A 25,672-nucleotide genomic window follows, 5' to 3' on the forward strand; every position below is an offset into this window, starting at 1 on the left:
ACGCCTTTGACTATGTAAGTTCAGGAAAGTTCATGTGTTCTTTCTTCTTTCTTTTTTACTCCCAACCCTCACCTCAATCTCTAGCAATGCTGCGATGGTTATTAACATCCACATTCTGTCCTATAGCTAACTTGTCTTCTACACTTTGATTAGAGGTTCTGAACAGTGATAGTTAGTAACCAGCATTGGCAGTACCAAGACTGTATAAATATTACTCACTGCAGATCCCAGTAGTGGAAGATTGGACTCATAAGTGTCTGTCATAAACCTCTGCCTGTAAAAGGAGAATATTTCAAACATCAAGGTCAAGTGGATTCTCCCATGCTATACCCTATCAGTTGCTCCAAAGCAGGCCACAACTTAATTTGCTTTATGTTTGGACCATGACTTCTTATATTGCCTTATAAAACCCTCATGAGAGTTTAACTTCATAAACTCATGGCTCTGTAATGCTTAGTAATATCTAGTAACCAGGAGAGCTCAGAAGTCTTTCTTCTGTACAATCCAAATAAAACAATTCCCAAAATGAAAAAAAAAAAAAAAAAAAAAAAAACCCCAAGAACTGGATTACTATATATTGGTCAATCATTTTCCCCCCCAAAGAATAGTATAATTAAAACAGTCTCTAACTTAAGCTTTTTCTGTGTCCACTCTCTTTTCTGAAAATCATAAGTAGTGTTTCCATAACACCACAAGAGCAGTTTCAATCAAACCCCATTGTCACTTGGTGGAGTTTCCAGAAACCCATTACTGAACCTCTCCTCTTGACAAATATATCAATTACAAGAGCCCCAGTGGGGCCACTTCAAGGGTGGGATGACTCAAGTACAGGACACTTTCAAGGTTTGTCCTCTGTTTACTGATTCATGAGTAGAATTGGTAAATCTCAGGTATGAAGGAATATTCAAAATCCTCTTGTGTGACCCTGTTACATGTGCTTTATCCATAAATTATTTGCAAGAGATGGAGCTTAATTCCTCTCCCTGAGACTCTCTTACAAGGCATAAGAATATGGCAGTGTGATAGTGTGTGACTTCTGAGGCTAGATCAAAAAAGGCATTGTGACATCCTTCTTGCTTTCTCACTCTCAGAAAGACCAACTGCCATGTATAGACAGGCAACACTGTGGAGAGGTCCACATGGCAAAGAACTCTGACCTCCTTCCAAAAGCCAGCAAGACACTGGGGCTTCTTGCTAATAGCCTCAGCTCTGAATGAACTTTCAGATGACTGCAGCAGCCTTGCACAGATTTCTTGACTGAATCTCATGAGGGAGTGTGTAAGTGAGCGAGAATCACCTAACAAAGCCACTCCTGAATTCCTAACCCACAGAAATTGAGATAGTAAATGTTTGTTGTTTTAAACCACTACATTTTGGGGTAATTTATGCCAAAATAGATGACTAACAAACCTTCTAAATCCTCTCACTGCCAAATGAGCCTCTAGTTTGTCTAAAGAGCTACAGTAACAAATCAAGGTGCTCTCTTGCATCTTTAGGCAGCTGAGACTATCAGATTGCATCAGTGGATCTTGGTTTTCTTCTTTGGGATCCTCTGAGACAAATGGGATCAGTGTCCTCCTACTTTATAGTCCCTGGTCACTCTTTTCTAGACTATCTTGTTAGCTGCTCTGACTCTATTCCTATCCCACCTCCATACAGTTACCAGACTTTTCTCTCGCTGTTCCAGAGAACCTAACCATGGGCTCAGAAATGGGCAGTCAGGAGAGAAGCAGGCTGCCCTGAAGCAGAAAGGGCAAAAATGAGAACCTGATCTAATAATGGTGGCTTAGAGAGACCAATCCCAGGCTCAGAGGGATAGTGGTCAAAAGAAGGGCCACATAAGTATATGTAATTAGTTTACTATATGTCTAAGCTAAATGTTGAATAACTTTGTGTGTTAAAGTAAAGTCAAAACCTGTGTCTCTTACTATCACTCCCTGCTTTCAATTTTTCTGTGAGGATGCATCCATACTCCTGCCTCTGCTGGTCATTTCCCTAGAAGACAGATGGGAACTACTTAACTTGATGGGAAAGTCCTCCCCTGATCTAACCCCGGAACATGCTTTCATTGTCATTTCCAATTAGTCCTTTCCCTCTACACAGCCTCAGCGCCCCCAGTTCTGGGCACTCCAGATTGCTTGGTCTTCCAGAGGGTCCTGTTTTTTCCCCAATAACTTTCACATGCTTTTACCTGTGCTTGGAATGCCTTGGGCCAGTTACATTCCTTCTTTAAAGACCCAGGACAGATAAGAATCTTCTTAGAATCCTTTGGAAACCTTTTTCCCCAGGTAATTTGTTCTTTCCTTGTGCTTTTTTTTTTTTTTTTGCAACATACAATTGGCATCCCTTGTAACACTCGCCATGATGTGTTAGAGTGTCTATCCCTCCCTCTAGGCCAGCACCTCTTAAGTTTTTTTTCTGAGCCCACTTATTTGAAAGGAATAGATCACAGATCTCTGAGCCCCAGTGATTCACATGGAGGATCCAGGGATTTAAAATATCTTTCCAAGTGCTAGAAGATTCCACTACCTCTGAGAATCACACCACCAGATTGTGAACCATTTGAGGGCAAGGACTGTGTCATATCCAATCTTGTACCCACCCTCCATAGTAGGCTCCACTGATTATTAAATAAACGAATTAAGTGTCAAATAGAATTTCCTTATTGATTTTTTAGCAGAAATTTTAAATTGACACTCTTCCAGAAAAATGAAATGTCACATAAAGTATCCTTACATGCTCTAAAAACAATCCAAAACAGTATGGCTCGGAAATGTTGGATAATGACAAGTGTCTGGGAACAAGAAGATTTGGAGACAGTCAAAAATGGATCACAGAAGATAACCTCTGCAAACAGCCTTGTAAAAAGGACAGTTTGGATGTAAATGTGTTTGCAACACCCATCCCTCCACCTCCCACTCCCCAGATCATGAAATGCTGGCAAAGCCCAGCCTACAAATCGCTGCTTTAACACAAAGCAAATGCTTCTTCCTGGAGTGAAACAGCTGAAAAGAATTAATTTTCTCTGCTTTTAGAGAAAAAAAAAAAAAAACCCAATATATATTTTACCTGCTAAAGTACAATTACATGTGCTTTCCAGGCCTGTACAGAAGAGCTTTATTGAGGCTGCTGTATACAGTATGGCTAATAATTGTGTAAACAGAGGCACATCAAGCCTTCCAGTGGGAAAAAAATGAGTCTTTTTCTGTTTTAAACTTGTGATTTGACACAAGTAATTAGAATAGATACAAATACATGGCATAAATAGCCAATCTCACTATATGGGTGCATTTCTCTCCTTATAGCTTGCCCTCACTGTACTGGTGGGAGCCTGACAGACTTTGTGAAGTTCAGGGGTCCCTCCCTTAGAACGGTTACTAGGAAGCAGTGAATATGGGGATCAATGAGAAACAGACTCCATATAGTTAAGGAAAATCTTAAGCAATTCAGGATAGGAGGCATAGGGGCTCCTAGGGGCAAAAAGACTGTGTGTTTGGCCAGTGACCTCTGTGCCACTGTTGGGAGTCCTTCATCCTAAATAGATTTGAGGCACTCAGTTCAGCCAGAGCCTGATCATCTGATGAACACATATGGTAACTGTTACTCCCCCATTAAGCTAGCCTCACCTTACGCAGAGAATAACTCCAGGTTCCTTACTATCCAGGAATATGTTCGTTATGCTGATAATTAAGTGTTGTACATGATATTGCTTCTAATTGTCCAGCTACCCCTTCTTTCCCTGTTTTTCATCTTAACTATGGAATGTTTCATATATTTTTAAAGGAATGTAATAAATTTGTAAGTTATAAAGGATAATAATAAAATGAACACCTGCGGACCTGCCACCCCGCTTACGAAATTGTCCATTACCCGTCTCTTTGAAGCCCCCGTGTGGGCCTGACTTTATATAAACGGTAGGATAAATGGTATGTCATATGATTTCTTCTGTGAGAATCTTTGCAGTTTCTTACGTAATTACTTGAAAGAATAATGAATCCTTCCATCATTTTAGACTTAGCTCTCTCAAATTAAATAGTTTTTCACTTGCCAATTAGAACTTAAATGTGGCATTCCCTCCCCTCCTTTGCAGAACAGGCAAAGTTCTTTATCAAGTACTCTTTTTGTCACTGTTACCAAAACATGCTATGGTTTAAAAATAAAAAATGTTAGATTGAGTTGATGCTTCCTGGAACATTAAAAAGATAAAAGGTCATTTTACTGTAAGTTAAAATTCCAAACCGCCTTTTGGTTTTACTGGCATTAAAAATTTGGCGAGCACACATAAACACATGCACTTCAAAGGAGCTTCATTCTGGGGGCCCCAGCAGTATCACTGATTTCCATTTCATGGCACATGCCACCATGAGCACTTATGACTAGGCATTCTGTTGGGCTCACATGATCATAAAAATAAGTCTCAGAGAGAAGGCAAATTAGCTATTAGGCTGGTAGTGGGAAAAGAGGTACTGATGGATGCTTATCTGATGTTAATAACTTGTCTTAGAAATATAACTAAAACTTTGTTCTATAAGAGGGTCCAGTGTCATGGTTGGAAGCTTTTTTCTTTTTCTTTTTTAAATTTTAAGTTCCAGTTAGTTAGCATACACTGTAATATTAGTTTCAGGTGTACAATTTAGTGATTCAACACTTCCATATAACACCTAGGGAAGTGGGTAGAAGCTTATTTCTTTAGTGCCCCAGCAATGCTTTGGAATTGATACATATTCACTGTAGTCTTAGGATAGAGGGTGACATTTTGGTTCTTATTTAAGGATAAGATGGAAGGATGCAAATTAAGTAGTTATTCATAAATGCAAAGTAAATAGGCAGACATATTTAAACTTTTCAGCAACAGAGCTGCATTGATTTATTGAGGTAGTGCTCTGAGATTTATATTTTTTAGAACTGTCATTTTTAAAATAAAAAGTTGTTGATTACATATAGCTATAATCTGCTTTGTTTGCTTTATAAAAACTTTTTTCCCCTTAAATATCACTAATGTACTTTTTAAAAATTAGAAATGGATGTTTATCTGAATTTTTTTTTCTCCATCATAAGAAGTGTAGTACTAGCTGTAATCTAACCATGTAGTACTTTTTTTTTTTGGCCACAAAATTTTCCATTTGATATAAAGAATACAAAGATTTATGAATAGAATTCTAGTGATTATGTAATTCTTATTACTGTGGTTCTCCTAAAACTCTCAGAAAAATATTTTGACAAATTTTATAGTCAGTTTTCATCTGCTCAAATGGTAATAGAGATCACTCTAACATGAAATAAATCCTAAATATTTGTTGAATGAATGAAATCATGTTTCAATAAAACTTGTTTCACTGAATGCTTTTCTGTTCAGCAGAGAACTTCCATGTTGCAGCCAGTGGCCCTTATTTCCAGTTTCTAATACAATAAAATGATAAAAGGGGTGCCTGGGTGGGTCAGTCGGTTAAGTGTCCGACTCTTGATTTCGGCTCAGATCATGATCTCGGGGTCGTGGGATTGAGCCTTGAGTTGGGCTCTGCCAGCGGGGAGTCTGCTTGAGATTCTCTCTCTCCCTCTCCCTCTTCCCCTCCCCCCGCTCATGCTCTTTCTCTCTCAATAAATAAATCTAAAAATAAATAAATAAAATGATTTAAAAAAGGAAACGAATCAAATTGTCCTTTGAGGCTTATATTACTATTTGACTGACATTCTTCTCTTCCTTTTCAGTCAGCATCCTTTAGTCTTGAACAAATCAGAGTGAGCCTTGGAAAGAGAAAATAGTTATTTTCTTGGCTTAGTATAAACGGGGCTCTATAGAACTTCAATCCCATCCCTCCTAAAGCAGTTCAGTGGTGAAAGTTTTTCAGAGAGGTGAGCCAACTCAGAGCTACTTAATGGCAGACAAGATATGAATCATAAAGATTCCATGTCAGGACAGTAAAGTATCCCTGTATGAACCCCATTCTGGGTTATAAGGAACCTAACAACCAGGAGGGAAAATCTACAGAGATAAGAGGAGGCTCTTCTGTTTACAGTTCCTCATTCTTCCCATTTTAAAAATGAGCTTATCTTTATTAAGATGTAACTTAAAGCACTGTGCAAAATGTCTGAGGATAAGCCATTCCACCTAAGTCTAAGGAGCAGCAGCTGACTTGGCAACTGTCCGGTCCAAGACGGTTCTGATTTTAAAGTTCTGTTTTCCTTGCAAGAAGTCTGGGATGTGAAGCCAGGCAGAGGGGTTTTAAATGGGTACGGGAGCCAGTGCAGCTGGGGGTTGTTAACAACAATTAGAGAACTTGGAGAACAACAATTTTTTTTTTTTTTTTTTAAGGGGTGGCTGAGAACTTCTCTCTGGCTAGAAAAGAGAATCCATTTGGTAGAGAAAACTTGCTTGCAACCCTAGTAAAGAAATTTTGTTTGCTTAAACAGAATGACCTGTGAATCGTTTTGAAAGAGAAAGAGGTATCCTGGGGGGGGGGGAGCATTTTGCAAGGGGGGGGGCTTGTAGCTCTAATATTAACTAGTGAAGGTGGTAATTTAAGTGTCACTAGGAGTCAAAGCCTTGCATAGGGGCTAAAGGCTGTCTCATATAGTGGAAGGACATTAAAACTAAAGTAGAACCACTCTTGTGCATTATACTTGTGCGTGTATTTATTTATTCCAATGCATTAAATGCAGCTTTCCAGAAAAGCTAGCCTCTAAGATTATGTGCAAATCCATTTCAGATGTGCCTGTAATAGCATTAACCTGTAATCCTTTTTTTAAAAAAGATTTTTATTATTTATTTATTTGAGAGAGAGTGAGAGACAGCAGGGAGAGGAGTAGAGGGAGAGGGACAAGCAGACTCTGTGCTGAGTGCAGAGCCCGATGTGGGGCTTGATTTTACAAACCTGAGATTGTGACCTGAGCCGAAAGCAAGAGTCGGATGTTCAACTGACTGAGTCACCCAGGAGCCCCTAACATGTCATTCTTGAAGAGCACAGGCACAGCACATCCCACCTAACCCATTCTCTGGCACTGGAACAGGATCTGTACTGTTGGCCTTTTTTCACATCACGCTTATGTGATATGATGTACTGTCAAGTCACTTGGTAAAGAAGAAGCTTGCCAAATCCCTGTGACCATCTTTTACATGTTAATCTATTTTAGCCTGGCTTTGGGTATTCTTAAAGGTCTTTTCATGGCCTGGTCATTTTCAGTAGCCTCACAATGGCTTTTTCTTTTTCTTTCTTTCTTTTCTTTCTTTCTTTCTTTCTTTCTTTCTTTCTTTCTTTCTTTCTTTCTTTCTTTCTTTCTTTCTTTCTTCTTTCTCTTTCTCTTTCTCTCTTTCTCTTTCTCTTTCTCTCTTTCTTTCTTTCATATTTATTTATTTATTTATTTGAGAGAGAGTGTGTGTGTGTGATTGGAGGGAGGGGCAGAGGGAGAGAGAATCTTGAGCATACTCCCTGCTGAGCACAGAGCCCGACTCACGGCTCGATCCCAGGACCCTGGGATCATAACCTGAGCAGAAACCAAGAGTTGCGTGCTCAACTGACGGAGCCACTCAGGTGCCCCTTGGGCTTTGGCTTTCTAAAAAACAGTAGGCTTTTCAAATTAGTAATTGAGATGTAAACAGTAATCAGCCACTGGCAAAGAAACAGGGCACTTTCCCACACTCAGATATGTCATTCCAGGCCATTCATTTATCCTATATGTTGCTTCAGTTCATGATTCTCTACATGGAATAATTATACATGGAAAAGTCCCAGTACTATGATATAACATCTGCCCAGTTAGCTGTATTATTAGAATCATTTCTTAATACTCTTCCCATAAATTTCCATTTTAGGTGTATTAAACAATTTCAAATTTAGTCCCTAAAAATCAAGAAACAAATTATAGACTTCTAGATATTACTCATGGTAAGAAATGCTATTCATATTATTTTTTGCCTCTATGTAACTGTATTTGAACTAATTTTGTACTACCCTTTACCAGGTTTTAATTATAAATTAGGACTTAATTAGACAGTTATAAAAGTTTGTGATATAAACTGCCCTTGAGACAATAAATGTTTTCTACTTATTTTTTTTTTAAGATTTTATTTATTTGACAGAGAGATAGCGAGAGAGGGAACACAAGCAGGGGGAGTGGGAGAGGGAGAAGCAGGCTTCCCACTAAGCAGGGAGCTCGATGCAGGGCTCAATCCCAGGACCCTGGGATCATGACCTGAGCCGAAGGCAGACCCTTAATGACTGAGCCACCCAGGCGCCCCGTGTTTTCTACTGATTTTTTAAAGCTTGTAGTGGTTTTGAAATTTTTAAATTTCTAACAGGAATAAATTTTTGTTTTGTTTGTTTTAATTGCTCTTTAAACATAACAGGTTTTGCCCTAAATATATATGCCCAGTGTAAATTTATGTAGGGACTTATTCATGGTCCTTCATAAGATTTAGTCATATTTTAGATAGTCATGAGACATGAAACAATTTGAAAGCATTAGATCATTTCACATCATAATAAGCACTCTTATGAAGGATAATTAAAATATATGGTAACATCTCATTACATCAAATTTCAGAAATTCAGAATGTCATAATCTAAATAAGGAAGAAATTCTTAATAGATAACATAGATTAATAGGGTAATTGAGATTCCTAGGGGCATTTTTAAAAAATAGGAAATAAACCAGAATAGGACAAAATTCAGAAGTTTCAGGAAAGGATATATGGTAAAAAATAGGTAGCCTTCCATTAAACTCCTTTAACCAAACAGTTCTCTTTATAATAGCAACTACTGTTGCCGGTTCCTAAAATATTCTTCCAGAGAGATCCCATGTATTTACATATTCATCCATGGTCCCCTTTTATTTTCTTCCACAAAAATGGCAGCACTATCTCTATATCATTGTCTACCTTGCCTTTTATTTTAGATAAACTATCTATCTTGTAAATAAGTATTTTTTCAAACAAAAGCATGTCATATTAATGAGGCCTAAAGTCAATTTAGTGAGTCAGAGGCAGAATCTTTTAAATGTGGTGGATAGAATATAAAGAACCCAGTAGTATAAACCAATGCATGGTAAGTAAAAGGGTAGGTATTATTTTGTGAAATTTCATTTATAAAGACATGTATATACTAAGTGACAACATGTGGGACTTTTTAATTTTTTTTTGTTAATATTGTGATTCATGGTCAGAAAGTTTCAAAAATACTCAGTGTAGATGGTTCCATACCTCCTATGTAGAGCTTCTTCCTTTGTTTTTAATTGTTGCATAGTATTCCACTATATGGAGTACCATGGTTATTTATATATACTCCCACCAATAGGCAACTGAGCTACTTCCAGTTTCTTCCTAATTAAAACTACTTCAATGAGTATCTTTGTAAATATGTTATTTCATACATATAAAGGCATATCTATAGAATAATTACCTAGAAGTAGAATTACTAGGTCAAAGACTATGTCATTTTAATAACTACAGTCAGTCCTCAATATTTGCAGATTTCATATTTGCTCATTTTCCTACTTGCTGAAACTTATTTGTAATTTCAAAATCAGTACTCCTGACACTTTCACAGTCATTTGTAGGCACATGCAGAGTGGTAAAGAATTTGAGTCACCTGACATGCACATTCCCAGCTGAGGTGAGCAGGGTGAATCTTTGCCTTCATGTCTCAGCATCCTCTTTGTAGCTTGTTTAATGACATGTTTTTTACATTTTTGTGCCTCTGCTGATGATTTCACTGTTTAAAATGGCCCTGAAGCAGCTCAGCAACACCATTAAGTATAATAACATTCATGTTATTGGGATCCCAGAAGAAGAGAAAGAAGAGGGGACAGAAAATTTATTTGAAAAAATAATAGCTGAAAAGTTCCCAAATCTAGGGAAGGAAACAGAAATCCAGATCTAGGATGTACAGAGATTCTCCCCAACAAAATCAACCTAGGGAGGTCCACACCAAGACATACAGTAATTAAGATGGCAAAAAGTAGTGATAAAGTGAGAATTTTAAAAGCAGCAAGAGAGAAAAAAGCAGTTACATACAAGGGAAACCTCCATTGAGGCTATCAGCTGATTTTTCAATAGAAACTTTACAGGCCAGAAAGGAGTAGCATGACATATTCAAAGTACTGAAAGGAAACAGTCTACAGCCAAGAATACTCTTCAGCAAGGCTATCATTCAGAACAGGAGAGATAAGGAGTATCCCAGACAAACAAAAGTTAAAGGAGTTCATGACTACTAAACCAGTCCTACAAGAAATGTTATAGGGGGACTCTTTGAGTTGAAAGGAAAGACCATAAACAAGAGTAAGAAAAGTAGGAAGCACAAATGCCGTAAAAATAAGTATATCTATAAAAATCAGTCAAGGGACTCACAGAATATAAGGATGTAAAATATGACACCATATACCTAAAATGTGGGAAGGAGAAGAGTAAAAAATGAGTTCAAACTTAAGCAACCATCAGCTTAATATAGACTCCAATATGCAGAAGATGTCATATACAAACCGAAAGGTAACCAAAAATCAAAAACCAGTAATAGATATGCAAAAACTAAAGAGAAAGGAATCCAAGTATATCACTAAAGAAAGTCAACTAATTGTGAGAGAAGAGAGCAAGAGAAGAAAGGAACAGAGAAAGGCTACAAAACAACCATAAAACAAGTAACAAAATGGCAACAAATGCATACCTAATAATAATTACTCTGAATGTAAATGGACTAAACACTTCAATCAAAAGACATCGGGTGATGGAATGGATTTAAAAAAAAAAAGACCCATCTATATGCTGCCTACAGGAGAGTCATTTCAGACCTAAAGTCACATACAGATTGAAAGTGAAGGGATAGAGAAGCATCTACCATGCAAATGGATTTGAAAAGAAAGCCAGGGTAGCAATACTTATATAGGACAGAATAGACTTTTTTTTTTTTTTTTTTTAAGGGAGAGAGAGCAGAAAGAGAGAGAATCTGAAGCCAGCTCCACATCCAGCATGGAGCCCAATGTGGGGCTCAATCCCACAACCCCAAGATAATGACCTGAGCTGAAATCAAGAGTTGGACACTTAACCAACTGAGCCACCCAGGGCCCCTATGCCAAAACAGACTTTAAAACAAAGACTGTAACAAGAGACAGACACTATATAATCATTAAGGGCACAATCCAACAAGAAGTATAACAATTGTAAATATTTATGCAACTACATGGGAGCACCCAAATACTTAAAGCAGTTAATAACAAACATAAAGGAACTAATCAATAATAATAAAATAATAGTAGGGGACTTCAACACTCCACTTACATCAGAGGACATCTGTCCAAACAGAACGTCATCCAAATAGAAAATCAACAAGGAAACAGTGGCTTTGAATGACACATTGGACGAGACAGATTTAACAGATAAATTCAGAATATTCCATCCTAAAACAGCAGAACACACATTCTTTTCAAGTGCACATGGAACATTCTCCAGAATAGATCACATATTAGCCCACAAAACAAATCTCAACATGTTCAAAGAGATTGAAGTCATTCCATGCATTTCTTCTCACCACAATGCTATGAAACTAGAAATCAACCACAAGAAAAAAAATCTGGAAAGAGAAAAAACATATGGAGGCTAAATAACATGCTACTAAACAATGAATGAGTCAACCAAGAAATCAAAAAGAAAATAAAAAAATACATGGAGACAAATGAAAATGAAAACACAAGAGTCTGAAATGTTTGGGATGCAGCAAAAGCTGTTTTAAGAGGGAAGGTTATAGCGGCCTGCCTCAAGAAGCAAGAAAAATCTCAAACAACCTAACCTTACACCTAGAGAAGCTAGAAAAAGAAGAAGAAACAAAACCCCAAACCCATAGAAGGAAATAAATAATAAATATTAGAGCAGAAATAAATGAAATATAAACTAAAGACAACAACCACCACCATAGAACAGATCAGTGAAAGGAGGAGTTGGTTCTTTGAAAAGATCAACAAAATTGATAATCATTAGCCAGACTCATCAAAAAGAGACTGGGGGCACCTAGGTGGCTCAGTTGGTTGAGCATCCGACTCTTGATCTCAATTCAGGTCTTGATCTCAGAATCATGAGTTCAAGCCCCACACTGGACTCCACGCTGGGTGTGCAGCCTACTTTAAAAACAAAAAAACTGAAAAGACAAAAAAAAAAAAAAAAGAGAGAGAGAGAGAGAAGGAAAATTCAAAATCAGAAATGAAAGAGAAATAACAAACAACACCAGATAAATGCAAAGGATTCTAAGAGAATCTTATGACACATTATATGCAAACAAATTGGACAACCTAGAAGAAATGGATAAATTCAAACTATCAGGAAGAAATAGAAACTAAACTACCAGGAAGAAATAGGAACCAAACTACCAAGAAGAAATAGAAAATTTGAACAGACCGATTATCAGCAATGAAATTGAATCAGTAATCAAAAAACTCCCAACAAGCTAAAGTCCAGGACCAGATGGCTTCACAGGCAAATTCTACCAAACATTTAAAGAAGCATTAATACCTCTTCTTCTCAAACTATTCCAAAACATAGAAAAGGAAGGAAAACTTCCAAATTCATTCTGTGAGGCCTACATTAGCTGATACTAAAACCAGATAAAAACTCTACAAGAGAAGAGAACTACAGACCAATATCTCTGATGAACATAGATGCAAAAATCCTCAACAAAATACTAGCAAGCTGAATCCAGCAACACATTAAAAAAATCATTCACCATGATCAAGTGGCATTTATTCCCAGGATGTAAGTGTGGTTCAGAATTCACAAATCAATATGATTCATCACATCAACAAGAGAAAGGATAAAAACCATATGATCGTTTCAATAGATGCAGACAAAGTATTTGACAAAGTACAACATCCATTCATGATAAAAACCCTCAACACAGTAGGTTTAGAGGGAACATACCTCAACATAATAGAGGCTATAAATGAAAAACCCGCAGCTAACATCATACTCAATGATAAAAAACTGAAAGCTTTCTCCCTAAGATAAGAAATAAGACAAGGATATCCACTCTTACCACATTTATTCAACATAATACTGGAAGTTCTAGCCACATCAGTCAGACAAGAGGACGGAATAAAAGGCATGCAAAATGGTGAGGAAGAAGTAAAACTTTCACTATTTGCAAATGACATTATACTATATTCAGAAAACCCTAAAAACTCCACCAAAAAACTACTAGAAGTGATAAATGAATTTGGTAAGGTCACAGGATACAAAGTCATTGTACAGAAATCTGTTGCATTTCTATAAATAATAATGAAGCAATAGAAGGAGAAATTATGAAAGTAATCCCATTTACAGTTGTACCCAAAATAATAAAATATCCAGGAATAAATTAATCAAGGAGGTGAAAGACCTGTACTCTGAAAACTATAAAACATTGTTGAAAGAGACTGAAACACACAGAAAAGGAAAGACATTCCATGCTTATGGATTGGAAGAATAAATATTGTTAAAATATCCATACTACCCAAAGCAACCTACAGATTTAATGCAATCCTTATCAAAATACCAACAGCATTTTTCACAGGACCAGAAGAAGCAATTCTAAAATTTGTATGGAACCACAAAAGACCCTGAATAGCCAAAACAATCTTGAAAAAGAAAAACTAAGCTGGAGGTATTATAATTCCAAATGTGAAGTTATACTACAAAGCTCTAGTGATCAAGACAATATGAGACTGGCACAAAAATAGACACATTGATCACTGAAATAGAATAGAAACTCCAGAAATGAACCCCACAACTATATGGTCAATTAATCTTCCACAAAGCAGGAAAGAATATCTAATGGGAAAAAAGCAGTCTCTTCAAAAAATGGTGTTGAGAAAACTGGACAGCAACATGCAAAAGAATGAAACTGGACCACTTTGTTACACCAAACACAAAAATAAATTCAAAATGGATTGAAGACCTAAATGTGAGACCTTAAACCATAAAAATCCTAGAAGAGAACACAGGCAGTAACTTCTTTGACATTGGCTATAGCAGCTTCTTTTTAGATATCTCTTGAGAGAAGGGAAATAAAAGCAAAAATAAACTATAAAGACTACATCAAAATAAAAAGCTTCTGCATAGTGAAGGAAACAATCAGCAAAACTAAAAGCCTGCGGAATGGGAGAAGATATTTATAAATGACATGTCTGATAAAAGGTTAGTATCCAAAATATATAAAGAATGTATAAAACTCAACACCCCAAAAACAAATAACCCAATTAAAAAATGAGCAAAAGACATGAACAGACATTGCTCCAAAGAAAATATACAAATAGCACACAAAAAGATGCTCAACATCACTCATCATCAGAGGAATGCAAATCAAAACTACAATGAGATATCACCTCACACCTGTCAGAATGGCTAAACTCCATACAAGTGTTGACAAGGATGTGGAGATAAAGGAACCCGCTGCACTGTTGGTGGGAAGGCAAACTGGTGCAGCCACTGTAGAAAACAGTATGGAGGTTCCTCCAGAAGTTAAACATGTAATTACCCTCGTGCACTGTTTGTGGGAATGCAGACTGGTGCAATCACTATGGAAAATGGTATGGGGGGGTCCTCAGAAAGTTAAAAACAGAACTACCCTACAATCCAGCATTCAAAGTACTAGTGTTAAAAATACAAAAACACTAATATGGAGGGATACATGCACCACTATGTTTATTGCAGCGTTATTTACAATGGCCAAATTATGGAAGCATCTCAAGTATCCATTGATAGATGAATGGGTAAAGAACATGTGGTATATATGTATAAAGAATATTATTCAGCTGTAAAAGAATGAAATTTTGCCATTTTCAACAACATGGATGGAACTAGAGAGTATAATGCTAAGTGAAATAAGTTAAAGATAAATACCATATGATTTCAGTCATATTTTGAATTTAAGAAACAATAAAAACAGAAGAGAGAGAGAAAGGCAAATCAAGAAAAAGACTCTTAATTATAGAGAACAAACTAATGGTTACCAGAGGGGAGGTCGGTTGGGGGGATGGGTGAAATTGGTGATGGAGATTAAAGAGCACAGTTTTCATGATTAGCATTGAGTAATGTATAGAATTGTTGAGTCATTATATTGTACATTTGAAACTAATATAACACTCTATGTTAACCATACTGGAATTAAAATTAAAATCTTACTAAAATTTAAAAAAATAAAGCGGCCCCCAAGCTCAGGGCTGAAGTGCTGCCTAGTGTTTCTTTGTGCAAGAAGGTTGTGCTGTCTTGTGGAGAAAACGTGTGTTCGATAAGCTTCTTTCAGGCAAGAGTTATAATGCTGTTGGCTATGAGTTCAAAGTTAATGAATCAACGATACTGTACATCCAGAAAAAGGAAGAGGAAATTCATTGAATTGTATGTGAGGCTGCTCCAGAAACTGCTAAAGTAACATGTGTGTGCATGATGAAGCCATGGAAAGCTGGAAAAGTACTCAACTTGTGGATTCATGAGATAATGACCAATGAACAGAGCATAGGGGACAGCATTATTGTGAGGCTGAAAACCAAAGAAATTCATAAGCAGGTTATCCAGCATCAGGAAAATGTTAAACTCTTCTTTGCTTATGTTGTGTTATAAAGAAAGATTATGTATAATTGATTACTTATAAGAAAAATATATTAAATAAGATGTTTTACACAGAAACACATAAAATAAGGTTACTTATTGATTGAAAATGTTGTGACAAGAGGCTTGTAGGAACCTAACCCTATATTTCCCTTAGGAGCAATGGCTCAGTGTTTGCTAATTCAGTGTTCATGGCAACCTTATAGAACATAACTACCACAAATTGCAAGGATATATTTTCAAATGGCCATGCCTCCATAATTAGTAGGTGAGAGTGCTTTTTTCTCCACCCCCAGCTAACATAATGTTGTTTCAAACTTTTGATATCTGATAACCTGATGGTTGAATAATGGTATTTTGTGGTTTTAACTTGCATTTCTTTTAGTATGAGAAATGTAGACCTTCTTTTCATGTTTTAGAGCCAATTATATTCCTTTTGTCCTTTTCTAATTGATTTGTGAATCTTTATATATGAAGAAAATTAGCCCTTTTTCTGTGCTACAAATTGCAGATATTTTCCTTAGTGTGTCATTTATCTCTTGACCTTTTTTCCCCCATATGGCAAAAGGGAATATCATAAACATTTTTAATGTAGTCAAATGTATTGATCTTGTCTTTTGTAGCCTCTGGGTTTTGTTACAGTTTTAAGAGTTAATATCCAAAATCTATAAAGAACTTACCAGTCTCAACACCCAAAGAACAAATAACCCAGTTAATAAATGGGCAGAAGACATGAATAGACACTTTTCCCAAGAAGACATCCAGTTGGCTAACAGACATGAAAAGATACTCAGTATCACTCATCATCAGGGAAATACAAATCAAAACCACAATAAGATACCTCCTCACACCTGTCAGAATGGCAAAAATTAACAACACAGAAACAAATGTTAGCAAGAATGCAGAGAAAGGGGAACCCTCCTGCACTGGGAATACAAGCTGGTGCAGCCACTCTGGAAAACAGTATGGAGGTTCCTCAAAAAGTTAAAAATAGAGCTATCCTACGACCCATCAATTGCACTACTGGGTATTTACCCAAAGGATACAAAAATACAGATTTGAAGGGGTATACACACCCCAGTGTTTATAGCAGCATTATCAACAATAGCCAAACTATGGAGAGAGCCCAAATGTCCATCGACTGATAAATGGATAAAGAAGAGGTGGTAAATATACACAGTGGAATATTACTTAGCCATCAAAAAGAATGAAATCTTGCCATTTGCAATGACATGGATGGAACTGGAGCGTATTATGCCAGCTGAAATAAGTCATTCAGAGAAAGACAAATACCATATGATTCCACTCATATGTGGAATTTAAGAAACAAACAGATGAACATATGAGAAGGGGGGAAAATAGGAGAAAGGGAAACCAACCATAGGAGACTCTTAACAATAGAGAACAAACTCTATTGTTAAGAACAAACAGGGTTGATGGAGGGATGTGGGTGGGGGTGGGCTACATGGGTGATGGGTATTAAAGAGGGCACTTGTTGTGATGAGCACTGGGTGTTGTTTGTAAATAATGAATCACTGAATTCTACTCCAGAAACCAATATTGCACTGTATGTTAACTAAAATTTAAATAAAAATAAAAATTAAAAAAATATATAAAAAATAAATAAAAATAAAAGCTTTTCTTAAGAGATATCTAAGAGTTGTGTTTGATGTTTTGTTGGTCCTTTGGTGTTTTTAATGAATTTAATCCTCGCAATATATAACACTAATTATAAATCTTCTAAGCAGTGTAAATTTCAAAGCAATAGAACAATGGAAGGTCACCAGGTTTCGGAATCCAAAGTCCTGTTTGAATTGTAGTTTGTGCACTTACTAAAATGACCTAAGCCATGTTACTTACCTGCTCTTAGCCTCAGGTTCCCCATCCAGGCCTTACTGTGTTCTATTACAAAAGACAGTGCCTGGCATATGATGGATTCTCATTGTTAGTTTCTCTCTCTCCTGCTTCCCTGAAGCCCTTGATCAAGAAATATTTTGTTAAATTAACTTGAGTTAAGACATACATTTTTAAATAAACAGGATTTCTTTTCAAAAGCATTCTATAATTTAAATTATAAACGATTACTGTTGAGTTTCTCAAGTTAGCCTGAACTAGTAATTCATACATCCATATTTGAATCATAGGTATTAAAAACGGTGTGTCAGTACAATGCACATTGCAAAAATACATTTTTTGGTAATAAATGTTTGTGAAAAGATTAAATGAAGATTGAATTTCTAGACACTGAGTTACTTTCTTTAAGAACTCCTAAACTATGTCTAGAAACTTCACTGGAAACCCTTCAATATAAAACTATTGTTTAATGAAGTCAGTCATTGTACCCAATTTATCCTGTTTCATAATTCTGAATTTTTTTATATATTACATTTCCTTAAAGCAGGCTACATTTTTAGAGAGAATAATGCATTTAAAATAAGCACAATTGTATCTTTAAAAAGTATAATGTTTTTATCCTTTCATAATTAGATCAACTATATTTCCATATATTTTTCTTTCCATGGCTAGTTCATGAGCCACCTTAACATTTGGAGAATAAGGAGAAGTCACAATTTTAGAAATGCCTTAACTTTGTATTTAAATACAATTACTTTGTCACCACTCTAAGGAAATTCAGTAAGACTTGAATGCCTTTGCTCTATTAGGCAATTTAGAATATCCCAGACTTTGCTCTGGACTTCAAGATTTTTGAAGTTCAAAGCAGATGTGTGAGGAAGAAAAAACATCTGTTGAAGAGAACTTGCTTCATTGCATGACACTGTTTTCCTGCACTCTTCACTGGAGCGTCTGTTGAGCAGGTTGGCAGGTTTGATAATTAATTAATGATGAGGGAATGAGCCATGTATCTGAGGAACTCAGTTTTGCCCCTTACTGCTTCTTTCTTCCCCACATGTCTGGCAAAGCCTTCAGAGTCTAGGATCACTGATCCCACAGTTGTATCTCAACTCAAACACTTGTCTTCAGGCTTAATTAGCTCAGAGATATAAACAGATGGATGGCCTGGGACCCAGAGGGTTTGTCTTGAGCAATGCAGTTTTATTATCAGGGAGTTTTGAAATTTTTGTTGGAGAAGTACATCAAAACTTAAAAAATGCCTTTAAAAAAAATTTAGAATTTTGAAAGTATATATATTTGAAGGTGACAGGGTTTTGTGTGTATCTCTGTATGTTTGTGGATTTTTCTTTTTGTAACTTTTTATTTAGATATAATTTCAAACTTACAAAAAAGTTGCAAGAATAGTACAAGGGACACCCACTATTCATTTACCCAGATTCACCCATTGTTTTTATTCCCCCCATTTGTTTTTCCATCCTCACTCCTTCCTTCTCCTCTCTTCCCTCTACACACACACACACACACACACACACACACACACACACTGAAACATGTATTTTTTTTTTTCTGAACTATTTGAAGTCAAGGTGGATGTCTGCTGTCTTTACTCTTAATACTTCAGTGTATATTTCTTAAGGACAGGCCATTCTTCTAAATAATCACAATACAGTTATCAAAATAATAAAATTTAATATTGATACAGCATTATTACCTAATCTGTAGTCCCTTCTTAAATTTCATCAATTGTCTCAATAATGTCCCTATGACATCTCCCCACAGACCAATGTAGGATAACAAATTGCATTTAGTTATCATATCTCCTTTATCTCAACTTCCTTTGTATCAATTGACTTTGACATTTCCGAAGAGTTCAAACCAGTTATTTAGTAGTGTTCCTGTATCAGATTTGTGTGGTGTTTCCTCATGCAGTCTGGGTTCTGCAGTTTTGGCAGAAGTACCACAGAAGTGGTGGTGTGTCCCACAGTGTCCCACCAGAAGGCACATGGTGTTGATTTTCCCTTAATTGGTGATGTGAGTTTTGATCATTTGATTAGGGGGGCTTCACTAGTTTCTCCACAGTGAACTTAAACTTTCCCTCGTTACATTTAGTAAGGACTTCATGGAGAGATACTTGGAGACTATGTAAATACTTTGCTCCTCTTCAAATTGTCACCCATTTTAGCAACCATGATGGTTTTCTAACTGTTATTTCTTCTGTATTAGTTAGTTGGCATTCTGCTACAAGGAAGAGCTTTCTCTTCTCCCCCATTTATTTATTCATTTATTTATTTGCATTAGTATGGGCTCATTGGTTCTTATTTTATTCAGTGGTGATAATTCATTACTATTTATTTTGATACTTAGTTTGACACTGATTTGGCCAGTGGGAGCCTCTTCAGGCTGACGTCTGGGTCATTTTGATAAGTTGTCATCATTCTTTGAGCACTTCCTTACTTTCTGGCACAATAAGATGTTCCAGATTCATTTTGTATTTTCTCTGCCCCAGCCCTGGAATGAACATTCTCCAAAGAATCTTGGTTCCTTTTTATGGAGAATGGTATTTAGAAACCAAGACTCTGTGTGTGTGTGTGTTAGTGTTAAAGGAAACTACGGAAACTGCGTTATGGAATATTACATATGCTAAATCACTGTGTACTGTATGTATGAGTATGTGGTGCGTGTGTGTTTTTAAGGCTACAAGTTTCAAACAGAAGAGCATTTATTTTACATGTAATAATCATAAGTTTTGACAAGAGAGAAATACATTTATCATTTCATAGTAAATGGCATTACGCGGTTTTGAGTACTAAATCATCTTGACATTTATGAAGGGCCAAGTGGAAAGTAGGGAACTGAGTGTGTTAAAATATAGAGCCACCTTTAACTGTCCTATTAGAAGCAAAGATTTATTTTCCGTCTGTGATCTGAACGTGCCTGTTTGTGTTCTCTTCCACGGCAGTGGAATTTCTTTGGAGCCATACGACTGAGAGCATGTGTGTTGGATATATGTCAGCCCAGGATGGGAAAGCCAAGGTAAGCGGGAAAACCGGGGCATAACCTGAAAACCTTGCAGCTGTTGCATGAACCTCTAACCAGTGAAGTTGACAAAAATGTATTTTTTCCAGCCTCTGTTGGGCAGTAGCTCTGTGATCTTTATGAGAATCTGATTAAGAACAGTTAATGATCCCAAAGAGAAACAGCAGATCTTTTTAGCTTTTGATGACAGAGCAGGGGAGATTAGGAAACACTATCCCCACCCCCTTTATTTTCATCTTGTTCTTCCTCAGCCATTGTGAATAACTGGAAAAGAAGAAACTGGGGATTGGGAAGAGAAAATGGGAGCAGAGCTGATGGGCTGACAGGGCTGAGTGATTTTACAGGGAGTGTTGGAATAGATCAAGGAAACTGAGGTAAAGAAGGCTGAGTGCCTAGACATCACCCTGCATGTGCAAGGGTGGAGGTGGCTGAGGTGCTTGCACATATGACTTGTCTAGCGCTCTGTTGTGTCCTAGCATGCCCTGGCACGGTGTCCTCGTGAGCAGAGTCAAAGGTCTGTGCCCTGTGTGACACGTGCCTGTGGCATGCATCCCTCAGTGAGTCACAACAATCACATAGACATACGCAGCTACTCATGCATTGCTTGGTTTCCCTGCATCCATGATGGGTGAGTCTATATAAGAAATATAATCTATGGATTTTAGTTTATACTGGACTCATGTTCTTCTTCATAAAATTTTTAGAAACAGCTGTGGCATATGATGTTTACTTGGTATTAAGTACCTCAGCTGCAAAGCTGTGAAGTTGGGCAGCCTCTTTTTTAAAGGACATAATTTATTTTGCACATTTGGAAATATAAGTAAGGAAACTTCTGATATAAATGTCTGATATAGATTGAATCATTAACAAATTAAGGATACATGTAACAAATTAAGGATACATGTCAGTTTATTGCTGATTTGTTATTTAACTAAGCCATCCAGTCTGGCCTCTGTATATTATCCAGCAAGCCAGTAGCATCAAGAGCATTTCATCAGACAAAGATTGGCTTATATTTGTAACAATGTTACTGAGTTCTCCTCCTCTTTGTCTTACCCTCACCTAATACAATATTCATATACTAGTAGACTTACTTCATAAGAGACTGCACAGAGATTGCCTTGTTTCATAGCATATACAGAAGGAAATTATAGCTGCTCGTTTTAAAGGTGACTTTTGAGGGGTGCCTGGGTGGCTCAGTCTCTTAAGCATTCAACTCTTGATTTCAGCTCAAGTCATGAACTCAGGTTTGTGAGTTCAAGCCCTGTGTTCGGGCTCTGTGCTGGAATGGAGTGTGCTTAAGATTCTCTCCCTCTCCCTCTGCTCCTCCCCTCCCCCACTTGTTCTCTCTCTCTCTCTAAAAAATAAATAAATAAATAAATAAACAAACAAACAAAGAAAATAAAGATGATTTTCGAGTTTAGAGTAACATTGCCTAATAGAATGTTCTGTGATGACTGAAATGTTTTATATTTATATTGTGTTGTCCAGTAGGTTAGCCACTAGTCACGTGTGGCTACTGAGCACCTGAAATATGGCTAGTATGCCTGAGGAACAGAGTTTTAAATTAGTTTAAATTTAACTTAAATTACTTATTTTTAATTTAAATAGCCACATGTGGTGAAATGGCTACTGCATTAAACAGCACAGGCTTAAAGAATGAGTGGAAAAATGGTTATTCAAAAAAGTATTTTCAGAACATTCTTTTCTTTCCAATGACAGAACCATTCCCAAATATAAAATAAGCCTGAGAAGCCACAGTAACGGCTTGCAGCCATTTAAGTTTCTCTCACCCCTTACATATTGACTCTGAGCTAAAATTGCTTTTTAATAAAAGAACATATATGAGGTAGACTTTAGTACTGAAGCCAGTCTGATGGAGGTACCATCATGTTATTAAGTCCCTTGAGCGGAAATGTTCTAGTTATCCCTGCTGGTGGCCTGTGGAAGACACCTTACTATTTAACATGAAATATGGGTAGTAAAGAGAGTGGAGAGTCCTGCATTGAGCCCAAAGATGTTTGGCCTCTAGTTGCATTGCTTGACATCTGGTGGACGTGGTTTTCATATTGCTGGTAAATTCTCCAGCTGGTAGTCTTGATTGGGCCTACAGATACAGCTGCTCCTCTTGCCTCACTTGTAAATTATGTTTTTGACCTTCCTTGCAGAGAGTTAATCCCTCTCTCTTTCTTCCTCCTTTGAGCCTGTGGCTACAAATGCTTTCCAGAAAGAAAAAAAAAAAAAAACCCTAACACTAATGCTTTGGCTGCTGAATTCTATTGATCAAAAAAACCCATCTCTTCTGTCATAAAGGCTGGAATTTTATTGTATTGCAAGTAAGACAATGTTATAAATGAGAAGCTGGGCTCAAAAGAAAAAGCGGCTATAGCAAAGTTTGTATTCCTTATAAGAAAGTAAGCTTTTGGCCTACCCCTCTGGTTTCCTGACTTCTATGAAAAAGTTGTTGAATTAATGGCATGCCTGTTCAGCATGATGACTGGTTTGTGAAACATGCTCTCACATAATGTTGAGATCCATGGTAGCAAATGAGAAATCTTTAAAATTAAAATTAAAATGAGGCATCTTTAAAAACTAAAACTAAAACAAAACAAAACCCAAAACCAAACAACAACAAAGCACACACATTTTTTAAATTTAAAATCTGTTTCTAAAAAGTTTTTTTTCTTTTCTTTTCTTTTCTTTTTAATTTGGACTTCTTGTTACCAAACTCAGAAACTAAAGCCACCTGGCCATTCGAACATTTTATATAAGCTAGCTATGTTCAGTCTAAGTTAAGGCCTTGAATTAAAGCTCACCTCAAAATCATAGTGCTTTAAAAAGGCTGGATAATAAATATTATTGTAACCAGAGTCTGTATACAATTTGAATAAATAGAGGTAGGTTCTTTTACAAATTTCTTTCTTTTCTTTTCTTCTCTTTTTTATAGATCATTCTTTTAATTATATCATTTAATTTCTAAACCTTCTGTAGCATAAGTTAGAGATTTTCTTTTTTTTTATTAAACCAAAATTAGGGCATTGATACCAGTTGGATTTAAAAATCAGATTGCCTATATCCTGCCCAGATAGTAGTTAATGAACAGTTTTTAATAAACACCCAGTGTGCATGGACTACTGTAATAAAAACAGATGTTAAAACTGGCATGGAACTTATTGAAGTGTATTAAGTGAAACCTAGGTTTCTTTTACTATTTTATAACTTTCTATAAAGGTAGTGAAAATACTGTTATAAAAATTCATTCTTGAGGAAGAGCAGGCTGTTTTATGGTCTTAAAGTGTCTCCCCACAGATTTCTTATTAGTTGCAGAAAAAATAATATATATATAATGAGGAAACCAGGCAACAACTTGACCTTGTGATCAAAATTAATGTGACTAGTGAGGGACAGATGGACATCATGTGCCTCTGGATGTGATAACCTGAGAAAGACACAACATTGCTTTTGTAGTATTCCATCTGGAAGTGCATAACCTGAATCTAATCACAAAGAAACATCAGACAAATCTAAAATGAGGAACATTCTATGAAGAAAGAAAAAAGGGATTATATTCTTAAAAAATGTCAGTGTCATAAAAGACAAAGGCTGAAGGAAATGCTCCAGATTAAATAATACTAGAGTCTTGGCAACTAAATGCAATACTTGATCCTAGACTAGATCCTACATGGGAGGGGAAAATGCTATAAATGCATTATTAGGTCAATTTACAATTTACAAAATTGAAATATTATAGATAGTAAAAAGTGTATCATTCTTGAAAAAAATATGGAAGTTATTAGAGAAACCCTTTCTGGAGAAGTAAAAGAGCTAAAATCCAACCAAGTAGAAATCAAAAAGGCTATTAATGAGGTGCAATCAAATATGGGGGCGCTAATTGCTAGAATAAATGAGGCAGAAGAGAGAATCAGTGATATAGAACACCAAATGATGGAAAATAAAGAAGCTGAGAAAAAGAGATAAACAACTACTAGATCACGAGGGCAGAATTCGAGAGATAAGCGATACCATAAGACGAAGCATTAAAATAATTGGGATCCCAGAAGAAGAAGAAAGAGAGAGAGGGCAAGAAGGTATAATGGAGCAAATTATAGCAGAGAACTTCCCTAATTTGGGGAAAGAAACAGGCATGAAAATCCAGGAAGCACAGAGAACCCCTCTCAAAATCAATAAAAATAGGTCAACTCCCCGACATCTAATAGTAAAACTTACGAGTCTCATAGACAAAGAGAAAATCCTGAAAGCAGCTCGGGAGAAGAGATATGTAACCTACAAGGGTAGAAACATTAGATTGGCAACCGACCTATCCACAGAGACCTGGCAGGCCAGAAAGGACTGGCAGGATATATTCAGAGCACTAAATGAGAAAAATATGCAGCCAAGAATACTCTATCCAGCTAGGCTGTCATTGAAAATTGAAGGAGAGATAAAAAGCTTCCAGGACAAACAAAAACTAAAGGAATTTGCAAACACAAAACCAGCCCTACAGGAAATCTTGAAAGGGGTCCTCTAAGCAAAGAGAGAGCCTAAAAGCAACATAGACCAGAAAGGAACACAGACAATATACGGTAACAGTCATCTTACAGGCAATACAATGGCACTAAATTCCTATCTTTCAATAGTTACCCTGAATGTAAATGGGCTAAATGCCCCAGTCAAAAGACACAGGCTCTCAGACTGGATTAAAAAACAAGACCCATCGATATGCTGTCTGCAAGAGACTCATTTTAGAACCAAAGACACCCCCAGATTGAAAGTGAGGGGGTGGAAAACCATTTACCATGCTAATGGACACCAAAAGAAAGCTGGGGTGGCAATCCTTCTATCAGACAAATTAGATTTTAAACCAAAGACTGTAATAAGAGATGAGGAAGGACACTATATCATACTTAAAGGATCTATCCAACAAGAAGATCTAACCACTGTAAATATCTATGCCCCTAACATGGGAGCAGCCAATTATATAAGGCAATTAATAACAAAAGCAAAGAAACACATCGACAACAATACAATAATAGTGGGGGACTTTAACATCCCCCTCACTGAAATGGACAGATCGTCTAAGCAAAAGATCAACAAGGAAATAAAGACTTTAAATGACACACTGGACCAAATGGGCTTCACAGACATATTCAGAACATTCCACCCCAAAGCAACAGAATACACATTCTTCTCTAGTGCCCATGGAACATTCTCCAGAATAGATCA

At 36.6% G+C, this 25,672-nt stretch overlaps 1 protein-coding gene across 9 annotated transcripts in view; it reads left to right on the forward strand.

Annotated features, from left to right (window-relative positions):
• The window catches only part of TASP1 (taspase 1), a 303,482-nt gene that overhangs the window by 238,932 nt on the left and 38,878 nt on the right, over window positions 1-25,672 (forward strand). For 5 of the 9 annotated variants that reach the window (XR_010405770.1, XM_064572806.1, XM_064572807.1 and 2 more), the window contains one exon: window positions 20,373-20,446. The exons of 2 other annotated variants lie outside the window; for them this stretch is intronic. Coding sequence is in view for 5 of the 7 variants with exons in the window: in XM_064572806.1 (XP_064428876.1) it covers window positions 20,373-20,446 (74 nt within the window). In the remaining 2 variants the exon portion in view is untranslated. Of the gene's footprint in view, window positions 1-2,677; window positions 5,338-20,372; window positions 20,447-25,672 lie in introns of those variants that run through there. 2 more of the 9 variants (XR_010405772.1, XM_064572809.1) reach the window with 2 other exon arrangements.

This window comes from Mirounga angustirostris, unplaced genomic scaffold, assembly GCF_029215605.1.
Source record: "Mirounga angustirostris isolate CCGP_5_RB_7025 unplaced genomic scaffold, mMirAng1.0.hap1 SCAF_10, whole genome shotgun sequence".
NCBI lineage: Eukaryota > Metazoa > Chordata > Mammalia > Carnivora > Phocidae > Mirounga > Mirounga angustirostris.